General features: G+C 37.2%; 1 protein-coding gene across 2 annotated transcripts in view; it reads right to left on the bottom strand.

Moving 5' to 3' along the window:
- MAN2A1 (mannosidase alpha class 2A member 1) overlaps window positions 1-12,295 on the bottom strand; it is a 170,584-nt gene that overhangs the window by 134,969 nt on the left and 23,320 nt on the right. For both annotated transcript variants that reach the window (XM_026498478.4, XM_044383966.3), the window contains exons 2-3: window positions 10,517-10,774; window positions 7,838-7,982 (exon numbers count right to left, since the gene is read on the bottom strand). In XM_026498478.4, coding sequence (XP_026354263.1) covers window positions 7,838-7,982; window positions 10,517-10,774 — 403 coding nt within the window. The remainder of the gene's footprint in view (window positions 1-7,837; window positions 7,983-10,516; window positions 10,775-12,295) is intronic.

Genomic DNA, 12,295 nt, shown 5'->3' with positions numbered 1-12,295 from the left:
GTTACTTCCCTTTTAACATAATATTTGCAAATTTACAAAATAAATATGAATATTCATAAATAAGAAAGCTTCTTTATTTTAGCAATTAAGTTATTGTCTACCAACATATGATCAACAGGTTTCTTCCATCACTTGTCAAATCCTCCCATAGTTGACTGTAATAGCCAGTCTTACACTTAAGGCATCATGTACCATCTTAATTGGTATTATCGTAACTCAAATCTGCTGCTGATTAATTTTAATTCCAACATTTCTATTATAAGTTAAGCTTGTTTCCCCCTACCGCCAAAGTATGAAAGAGTTTTAATCAACGCCCTGTTCCAGTTTATTCATTCAAACACAAACCAAGCCTCTAAGAAGGCAAAGCAATAAAGCTAATCAATGAAAACAGATTCCACAGTGAAAATATGAACGAAATGCTGTGGGAATAAAGAAGTGGTGAATTCCTACCAGAGGGACAGAAGAGAGATTCTCAGAATAGTCATCATCTGGATAGAGGAAAAAGGTGGTAGTTCCCAACAGAAGGAAGAGCATATGGAAAAGACACTAAGCCACGAAGGTCTGTGTCAATTTCAGGGAGCAGAAGGCAGCCGGGTATGGCTGCATGGCAGCTTTCATGATGGGAGTACGGAGAGAAGTAAAAATAGAAGTGGGGGCCAGATCACCAAAAATCTTCTAAACCGTTCTTGATTCTTGCTGAAAATTTAGGAGGAAGGAAGTTAAGGTCTTTTGATCTTTGCTTTCAAAAATGAGTGTACTGTGAGTGTAAAGGATAGACGAAGACGGTAAAGTAGAAAACAAACAGGAAATGAGGCCACTCCAAAAATTCTGCTAGAAAATGTTTATGAGGCCAAGGGGGCAAAATGAAGAGAATATGCTAACTGACTGAAGCTCCCAAGAGATAGGAGAGACTCAAAGATGAAGCTAAGGTTTTCCAAAGACCTGTGAGTCTTTCGAAACCTAGAAACCTGCTGAATCCTATAAATGCTTCTGAACTCAGATTTCCAGAATCACCTCACCTTTTTTCCAGGTGATTCAGTGTCATCTAATAGTTTTCAAAGCATATCAGCTTCACTTCCACTAAGCTGTTTGAGATACAGCACTTTTTGAAGCCGTGTAAGATGCCCCCACTGGAAATTCTATCCCACACCACGGGAGCTATCTGCATTACTGTCCAGACAGCTGCGGTTTTGTTCATCCTGCAGCTGTACGGATAGTGTCCAATTGTGACCCCTTACTATACTGCTTTTCTAAATGCCCTTTAAAAGAACTGCGTACCTCGATATTTGACACCTGCCCTTGTAAGATCAACGTCCACAATAATTTCTAACTCTGGGTAGCTAAAGTTACTTCCCTCCCTTGTTAAGGACTCCATCCACACGCATCAATTCACAGGACACTTCAGGCCTACTATGTCTTCCCCAAACACAGCTTAGTGGTTTGAAAAAATGGAAAGTGTCTATAATATGAGAGAGACACCATTAGAAGTAAAAATAAAAGTGACTTCCTTCAAGGAGCTACTGTGAGGGTGTGGAGCTATTTAGCCTTACGATCAGGCAAATACGGGGCAAATTATCAGTTTCTAAAAGAAACCATTTAAAAGCCTGAAAATACTGCTTCTAAATGACTTGCTAATTGTAAAATATGCAGCAATGAGGAAAACCACTCACCATCTCATGTACTCAAGTAGTATTTAAGGACAGGGACATCCATTTCAATAAGGACAGACCAGAAGGAAAAAAGGATGGGAAACAGTGCAGTGAGGTGTTTGCTTTTGCCAGACAGTTCATAAAATATTTTATATGATTAATAATACTAAAGCAGATGACATCTGACATGGAAACACTTAAAAGACCTTCTTCTTGGAAGCTTGGCCTATGGTTTCAGAAGTATTACCTTCAAGAGACAATATTAAATAATGGTTACAAGTCCTGATTCCAGAGCTGGACAGTTTGGGTTCAAGCCCAGCCCTGCCACAAACACATTATTTGGACTCTCTTCTGCCTCAGTTTCCTCATCCCTGAAATAAGGGTAATAACAGGATTTTTGTTGTAAAGTGCTGAGAGCAGTAATGGATTTGAAACGTGTATAGAACAGTGCCTGAAACATAGTAAATTCCCATAAGTGTTAGCAATTATTTGTAAAACTGGCACACTGGTGAGCTTGGAAGCACCCAGACTCAAAAGAAAGACACAAGTAACCAAAACAGGAGAATGGGGACATGTTTGATGATCACCTACATCTTTATGTTCTCCTGAAGAATGCAGTCCAGAGCCACAACAACCAGCCCTTTCCCTCTGAAAAGAAACCTCAATACACCAATTCTAGAGATCGCTTAGAAAGATAATTCTAAAGAGCTGTGTAAACATTTAACTCTTAATGCCAACATTTTCTTAATTACGATTGCCAGAAAAATATAGGATGCCAAGTTAAATTTGAATTTTAGATAAATAATGAATAAATGTTTACTCTGCGTTCCATATGATACTCGGAACACATATACACCAAAAAAATTATTGTTTATTGGAAACGCAAGCTTAACTTTTTTTTTTTTTTTTTTTTTAAGTTAAATCTGGCAACCCAAGGGGATCCTGGATGGCTCAGTCGGTTGAGCATCCCAACTCTTGGTTTCGGCTCAGATCATGATCTCATGGGTCCTAAGATCAAGCCCCAAGTCAGGATCTGCACTCAGCAGGGACTCTGCTTGGGATTCTCTCTCTCCCTCTGCCCCTCCCCCTGCTCAAGCTCTCTCTAAAATAAATAAATAAAATCTTTAAAAAAAAATCTGGCAACTCTATTAACAACCCAAGGTTCAGATAAATGTGCCAAATTAGTTAATGCCCATAAAGCAAGAAAATCATTTGAACTAAATAAAGTATCTGGAGAAGCATCACGGTAAAGAGAAAGAACAGAGATCTCAGAATCAGGCAAATCTGAGCTTTAATTCGCCATCCTGTGCCAATTTATAACTGATGGGTCTCGGAGATATTAGTATACCTACCTTAGCCTCACTGTCCCCACCTGGTAAATGGGGTTTAATTTACCAGTTTTGAGGGTTGCAGAATGGATTACATGAAGCAACACACCCTCGACACTCCCCTGATACAAGACAGGCAACGAATACCAGTTCTCACTCAGTTCTTCCTCATACAATCTTAGCTCTAGAAACTCAAATTTCCCATCACAGTAGCCAAAACCAAAGAACTCATTTTATCCCTCGATTACTAAACAGAACAAAGTATTCCCCAAACTGTGCCCACAAACCAATCTCCCCTCTCCTGACCATCTCCTTCCACTCAGCAGGTTTCTTTGGTAGCTGGAGTCCCAAGTCTCCCCTGCTTTCACCCACCTGGGCATTACCCAACTATGGTTGACCAGAACTCTTTCCTTCTGACCATGCTTAACAATATACGAACAGAAAACCTTTAAAATAACGTCACACTGTGATTTCCTCATGTTTTTGTTCTTTCTCGCTTTTTAAGAATAAGGGCACATGGGGCACCTGGGTGGCTCAGACGGTTAAGTGTGACTCTTGATTTTGGCTCAGGTCATGAACTCGGGGTCCTGAGACTGAGCCCCAGGTCCGGCGGGGAGTCTGCTTGGATTCTCTCCCCCTCTTCCCCCACCCCACTTACACCACTTTCTCTCTTTCTCTAAAATAAATAAATAAATCTTTAAAAAAAATAATAAGGGCACATACACTCATTTCAAATTAACATATAATGCTAAATGCAAAATTATGTTTTCTTAATTTTCAAAAAAAAATTGAAAAACCCTACTCTCTCATTCGAATCAATAAAAACTCTGTAAAAGAACTGCAAATGCTCAAAATAAAATGATTTTTCCACTGTGGCTCTTGTGCCTAGGTCTCTCTCCTATTTGGAGTCATACCACATGGGGGATTATTTTCTAATGTTCATTTTACAAATTGCTTAACTAACAATATGCTGTCCAACTTTCCATTTAGTATACCTTATCTGCTCTCTACACACTGTGATTTCTTTGAAGGAAAATTAACTAAATATTTCAACAGTTTAAGTAGTGGGAAGGAAAGGATTAAGATTGTAGATACAAAGGTGCTGTAATTGTGTTTTAATCAGCTTATTAAATATAACATGAACATGTATCAATCAACTAACATTTAATTTCATGGTCTATGATTCAAAACTTTTCAAAAGCATAACAGTACAAAGTTATCAGCATTTACTTAACTATTCCTTTCCAATTTTGTTTTAACTCATGTAAACCATATAAAATACTGTATGACAATTGTTACATGTCCTCATGGACTGGAAGAACACATGATTAGGAATTAAAATACAAACATAATTTGAAATTTATCTGTCTTGTGAGATATCAGAACTTGATCCAAAAAGAAAAACACCCACATATATAAAAACACAGCAACAGAATTCTTAAAGTTAGGGAACTCAATATAGGAATCTTTTAAAAGTCTATTTCAAACACTCCTATCCCCAACAGACAAAACTCCACTGATGAAACAAACCACTGAGCTAAACTTTGTTTTAAACTGTTGCTGCAGAAAATGCAAACAAATCTCTATAAATCTCATTTAGAAAGTAAACCGCCTAACGCACATTCACTTAGGAGTATTATACGAAGATTTCCCATTACGGAGTCACATTTTGACTTGGAATGTTTGTGCACACACTTAACTCTTTTCTTCCACTGAAAGAGGGGTTCTTCATGATCTGAATGATTTAGTTCTTCACAGAATGATTTAGTTTACCTAAACTCTACGTTTGTGAAGGAGCGGTGAAAATTATGAAGAAAAGTCAGTGGGTTCTGTTCTCTAGCATTTTGCTTAATAGCAAAAATCGCTTTCGCTTTAAAAGGTCTGTGTCTGACCATTATTTTTTCCTTAAGTGGAGGAGGACCTGAGGGTAAGGGTCATTAACATCTTTTACTAAGACAAAAAGACTCAACTATGGTTGCTAAGATACCAACAGACAGATTCATCTAGAGTGGTCAGGACCAGTTATTAGAGATGTCTCCCCACAGAACAACACACTAACTACAGTGGGAACCATAAGGCAAGCAAACAAAAACTCAAAGGCATAGGCAATCCCTGCCCTTGAAGAGCTTAATATCGTCTGCTGTTTGTATCTAAAATTACAAAGCACATTTTAAATATTTTTTCTTAAGGAACAGAAACAAGACAACAGGAAGAAAAGATGGAGAGACGCTAAAGAAATGCATTTGTCAAGGTCCAATGTTTCCTCTGAGTCTGCAGAGTCACATTCCCTGGTTCATTAGCTTATTTAACCGAATGAGTCAGTCGTACCATGTGCTGCTTACTCTTTGGGCATTAGCGACCTCGTGGTTATAAGACAAAGTCCGAGCCCTCACTGAGCTTACATTCTAGTGAGGAAACAAAGCAGAAGTGCTGTAAACGCTTACATCCATGTCTATGTGCAAGAGGGTGTAAGGGAAGTGTGTAAAGTTCAAAAAGCTTCAGAGGGGCATGGACACAGGTGGAAAAGGCCGCTTCTATATTTAGCGATTATTATATGCCAAGTGTGGGGCTGGGCAATGAGACAGACTGAACAGGACACACATGTTCTCTGTCTCTCGAGTGTACTCAGGTGGGAGATCCATGTAAACTAACAAGGAATTCCTAGGCGCCTGCCCCTGGAAGCTTGACAAGTTGGTAACACCTCCGTCATGAGTAGTGGCACCCACCTTCAAGGGTTATTGTGAACCTCAGATGTTTATATTTGGCACACTGCCTGGTAAACACCAATTTTATTATTATAGTTAAGCGTGCATGTGTTAGAATTACAAGAGAAATGAGATTGGTGGAAATTGAGGATGGCAGAAAAGGGGAGGAGATAATAAAAGTCTTTAAAAAATCTAAAAGAGAGGAGAAATGGGTTCACACAAGGACTTGCAAGACATACTGCAAAGTGTATTTATGAACCTATAAGAAACTGTATTCAATGGGATCACATCACACACCCAATTAAGTGACAAGAACTAAACTGCGTACAGCTGGCAGAGAAGAAAGGAGAGAACAATTTTAATACTACAGGGGCTCCGCCACCATTTCACTCAATAAGGGAATATTTCAGAGTGAGATTTACAGAGAAAATCATCTGTAGTCCTACAGGCAAACTTAGATCCCACGTGTGAAGTGTGAGCACCTCACCTCACTGTTAGTCTAGATATACACAAACACCTGTTTCTCAGTACACATACCCTAAATGCAAATGCACTATTTAATCTGGTGTGCAAGTAAATAAATACCAAAAGGAATTTAAATTACATGTGATTTTCATCACCTTTTGTATTTACTTGGTAACTAACTCGTGCTTTAAGATGCTACTCTACCCATATCATCTGCATTTTACAGACACACGAATGTGCCCGAAGGACTTGGGGGCCAGTATACAGCACAGCAGGATGCCTGCCTCCCTCTGCCTGGCTCCAGAAGATGCCCAGCCTTCGGAGTTTGGATTTGAAGGGACAGGCTAAGATTAAGGAGGAAGATGATGCAAAACATTTAAGAGATAAGGTTAATAAGACAGGTATTTGGAAGAAAAAAAAACATTAACACCAAAGACAGAGAAACCAAGTCAGAAGCTGGTGTGACATACGCTCATCACAAATTTCCAGAACAATACTGATTTCATATATTTCATACCTCTGTGCATACTAAATATTGAAGTTTTATGGAAATTCAAACATTTCAGCATCCAAACTGTCTCCGAGTACCTCTCTCAATCCAAAAGCAGCACATATATATACATATATATACACGTGTGTATACACATATATACATACATACAACCTCACCAAATCACACGTCCAGACCTAAAGTAACAAGTTCTACTGTCTTAGAAACAGAAAGGAACACATGCCAATAAACCAGAGGGAAAGGATATAAGTCAGAGATAAATGAATGCTGGGAGTAAAGAAAAAACCTTCAAAGTACTAGGTGAATAATGGTGCCTCTGATAGTAATGATGAAGTGGAGAAATTGAGAAAAATAACAAATAAAAGCGTAAATAAGTCCTCAAAGGAAGTCTTTTGAAGTACATTCCCCAAAAAATCCTGCAACAGAAGTCATGAAGTATCTACTCTGTGCCAGTGTACTCACACTAGCAAATCTATACATTGAATCGTATTTCCCACAGTAATTTTAGCAATTTCTCTTACCTTGGGGGAAAAAGTCTCCAGCCTCAATAAATAACAAAAGCTGTCATACGAAGTAATAACAATAATGATAATGACAGCACTTACTGGGGCCATGCATCACACCTTTACATCTCATCCTGTGAAGTCGATACTTTATCCTCATTCTACCTGGGAAAAATACTTATACTTTCACATTCAGTAACTTGCCTAAAGTTGTCTCACACCATGGGGTTGGGACTCCACACTCATGTCCACCTGACCAAGGCTCTTAACCACTCTACACTGCTTCTCCATTTTAAAGATTCAAACATTCCATGAGAATTCTGCATTTTTTAGTGCAGAGTTTATGAGCACGAAATAATTCTCCTATGCGGTATTTTACAAGAAATAACTACAATGAACAGTCAGCACCTTAAGTGAGTTCAACTTTTCCTCCCCAAAACAAAGACCTTCTTGTGTTTATTACTATTTCACACTGCACAAGTACTATCCATGAATGACACAAATTGATAAAATAAAAACTCAAAATGCAATGACATATAAAAGGAATATGTTGCTGTAACAAGTCAGCGAATAATGTCTCAAAAATCTGAGAAATCGGCTTTACCAGATTCTCATTAAAATACTCTGCGCATACAGGAGCTTAATAACCTATAGTTTTTTGAAGTGCAAATTTTACCTGGGTCATTATGAGAATGAGGCACCACAAAGACTTGAAGGGGCTTAGAGTCCCATTCATTAAATAAATAGCTAATGTCAAATCCTTGTTTCCAAACTCCACCATCTGGATTGTCAAAAGGAATTAGACTGTAAACATCCAACATCTAAAAATACAAAAGACAAAATAAAGGGAAAAAAAAGAGTAAGTTTAACCACGTATTACCATTTTTAATTTGAACTTAATGTTGGAAAATATTTGCTCAAAGCTATTCATTGTTGTACTGTGTATGTATTTTACTAGATAAAACTATTTCTGTAGACATTAACTGAATAGTTTGAGGCAGAAAACATTTAATTACCATTCAAATTCTTAAAATGCTACTGTATTACTTAACTATCCTGATAAATAAGCCCCTCCCCTATCTGCTTCTAATGAAAAATAATTTCATTCAATTCCTTCTTGCCCGGCTTTACTTCTAACACAATCTAGTAGAAATTGACAGGAACTAAACAGCAAAGAAAACATTTCTGATGAAATGTAATTATGACCAAATATTTCAGCATTTTTTCAAATAATACTGATAATTATTTTTTTACTTTGAGTTGTCTTTATTTTACAATTAGCTGCATATATTTTAAAATCTGTAGCTGAATGGAAATGCATCTACAACTATTCCTTCATTTAGCAAATGTTATGTTTACCTTTTTCATTCTAAAAATAAAACAACTGAGTCAATGACGCATAATCATGTGAAAATGGAAATTTTTTTTTAATGTTTTTAGGGTTTTTATTTGTATAAAAATATAAAATACAGCATTTTCATTGTAACATTCAAGATAGTATTTGGGAAGCATGTTTAGAAGTTAAAAATGCCGTGTAATCCATGTATGAATAAGACCAAATAATTTATCTGCTTCTCTTAAAGTATTAGTGAATATTATTCCTGGGGGATGAAGTCCGTAATAAAGAATTTAATACAGATACTGGTATGAAAATGGAAATTTTTAAATGTTCAAATACTGTCTTCGTTTCCAATGTAGTAGTCCCAGGTAATCTATTTGGACACAAAGGAAAAAATATTGAGGAAAAAAAAAAAAAACCCTATAAACTTGTACTTTTCATACCCTCTATAATACTAAACGTGAGAACACAACTGACTTCGGTAAAATTTAAATTATGTAAAAATTATATCCTAATATGTAAGCAGGTTACAAAAATATTTAAAGATACGGAGCGAATTATGTAAAAAATGATACAAAGTATTTTAAGGCAACAACATACCTCTCACTTCAGAATGTATGACTTTAATAAATAAAATAAGATGTTCCCAAGGACGAGTCGATAAATCTTTGGGAACCAGCTGGAAAGGAGGATGTGTTAGCAATCTCCCTTATTCCTTCTGGTTCTTTCTCTGGCCCTGCAGCTTGCCCTGTACCTCACTGCCTCCCTCTGCCTGCCTTCTGGGGTTGTTCAGCAGCACAGCTGTTTCTGTCCAGCCCAGATTTAACACCCCCTCCAAAAAAAAAGTTCTGTTGTTCTCCTTTAAAAGGTACTTATTTAAAACTTATACAAAGCCAAGACTCACGAAAGTAGATATACCTTCACAGCACAGAATCCTGATAGTGTGTGAAACTGGACACACACAGGTTGATAAGATTGTAGGCACAAGGCCTGGCCAACTCTGTCTCCAGCTGCTGGCTCGGCCTGTGGAGCCATGACTTCAAGATCCTATCACGTTCTCTGTCCCCAGAAGTTAGTGGAAACATCTACTCCAAAGCAAGGCCAGAGCCAACCCATTTTATCCAACTGTAAAATATTTGCCCTTTACAGACTTGTCATCAAGTTCCACCTTCAGGTCTAAGGTACAGATTAAACACAGCTCTCTGCTAATTAGCAGAACAGAGCAAATTTGACACACCTTAAGTTTTAAAAAGCATTAGTCCCTTCTTCTCCTAGTTTACAACTCCACTATCCTCTAGAAAAGTACTATCCAAGAGAAACAGAATGCAAACCAAATTTGTAATTTTTAATTTTCTAGAAAAATGAAATAAGTGAAACTAATTTTAATGATATATTTTTATTTAACCCAATATATTTGTAATATTATCTCCACATACATGTAAAACAAAACAAAGTATTTTGCATTTGTTTTCATAATAAGTCTTCAACACTGAGAGCACATCTCGGTTCAGACTAGCCACATTTCAAGTGCTTAGGAGCCACATGTAGACAGTGACTTTCATACTGAACAGCACAGCTCTAGAATATTGCCCTTCCCTCTCTCACAAAGAGGTATTCAGCAAAAGGAATCTAACCCTACACTGTGTGAAACCTCCAACGTATAATATAGACATAGTAAGAATAGGGCTTATCTTATACTTTTAATAGGAAGATAAGAAAATCTCTTTGGCCAAGTTTAAACCTCTAAAGGTCTTCATCTACTAGACAGAAAAAGACCTAAAAAGCATACAAAAAGGCCATAATCACAAAGTATAAGATAATAAAAAAAAATTGGGGGAAACACAGAATTACAGAATTTTATCATTAAAAAGAACTAATGATCACATGACTAATCAAGTCACTTTACAAAAATAAAAACTGGAATCCAGAGAGTTTAAGCAACTAAGTAAGTTAAAACAGATACCAGATCAAAAAAGAAAGAAAAGCCCAATGATCATTAACAAATACATACATTACCTGCACATCTGAATTCCGACTTCCACTTTGCAAAGCGAACGAACAGTCTTCAGGGTCCACTATAAGGGACGATTGCTTTGATGGCAGAAGAGGTGAGCCAGCACCTTGGCTAAAGTTGCCTTGTGAACTTTTTGGACCATCCTCCACAGACTCACTCAAATTGATGACCGAGTCTCTAATATTTGAGATGATCTCATTATTCTCAGCTAGCAAACGCTCCAAATGGTCTATTTTTTCTTGCAACATTGAGAGCTGGCCCTACAATAAAAAAGAAAAAGGCAGCTATATGAAACTCTAATTTAGCTCTGCTGAGGCACACACTTTTTTTTTTAAATTATATGCCTGCCCAAGAGGGCAGCCACTCACCCTTCACTTTCCACGTTTATAAGTGGGATCACAAAAAGCGTGAACAGCTGGCAGTGTTGAAACACCAATTTACAGCAGAAAATCTCCATGGCTGCAATCTTTGTTTAATCATATTTTAAAATGTGCAACCGAAAGACCAAAAATATTTTGGGATATATTTCCTATTGCCCCAAACCCAGTCCTAAAAGATCGTTGAGTTCTCTATAATAACGAAGTATAACATATTATGTTCAGGTATAAAATTTTAAATTTAAGATTCTAGTACTAGAAAGAGTCAAAAAGTATGAATCTGAAAAAAAATCATTCCATCGTCATCAGTAACCCTAGTGGATAATCCTAAATAAGAAATATCATCTACGGGGAAAATCAATTAGTCAACTCCGAATTAGCCACATGCATGAAAAGTAACCACGCTACAGGTAATGTAGACTGCTTCTACTACACTGTGTGACTTTAAAGTTTTTTAATTGATCCTCACACTAAGAGGCTTGTCTTTTTTTTTTTTTTAAGACTTTATTTATTCATTTGCCAGAGAGAGAGAGAGAGAGACAGAGAGCACAAGCAAGGGGAGCGGCAGGCAGAGGGAGAAGTAGGCTCCCCGCTGATCAAGAAGCCGGAACAGTCACTCGATCCCAGGACCCTAGGATTATAACCTGAGCTGAAAGCAGACACTTAACCGACTGAGCCACCCAGGTATCCTAAGAGCCTTGTCATTTTTATAACATAAACCTTGTTGTAGAGAATAATATTTCAGCTTATGAGAACAAGGACAATCTTCATCTTGTTCACTCCTACATCTGGGGCCTGAAATACGTGGTAGATACTTAAATATTTGTCCCATGGCCCTTATATTTCTGGAACTCAACAATAATTCTTTAGTGAACGCCCACTGTACCAGGCATAATCCTACAGGCTGGGAAGACAGATACACATAAGATATGGGTCGGTACCTGAACACAAAGAGTGACACTGTCACTAACAACAGCCTACCCAAAAAGTCCACACTGGGGTTTAATAAAATAACTATATGCATAGTGAACAAATAACTCTGGACACCCAAAAACAAAAGTTTTATCACCAGTAAATAACAGGAAAATAACAGGAAGACAGAAAGAAGAAGGAAGGAAGTAACAGGAGGACAGTAAGAAAGAAGGGAAAAGAGAAAACACCTGAATGTCCAAAGGTAAAAAACTGGTCAAATGGTACATCTATATCATGGAAATGTTTTCAGTCATTAAAAATTTAGAAATATAAATTCTTTAAAACAGAAATATACGGGAAGCTACTTTCAGGAGACACAGTGGAGAAAAAAGTTTAAAAAGCATGCATAAAAAACTAGTAATTTGATACCATCTTTTTGAAAAAAAAAAATATGGAAGACCATAATCAAGATGGTAAAAACTGGTTATGGGT

The sequence above is a fragment of the Ursus arctos genome, unplaced genomic scaffold, assembly GCF_023065955.2.
Source record: "Ursus arctos isolate Adak ecotype North America unplaced genomic scaffold, UrsArc2.0 scaffold_5, whole genome shotgun sequence".
Classification (NCBI taxonomy): Eukaryota; Metazoa; Chordata; class Mammalia; order Carnivora; family Ursidae; genus Ursus; species Ursus arctos.
Note: the sequence above shows the minus strand (reverse complement) of the source record. Positions and strands in the feature narration are given on the sequence as shown.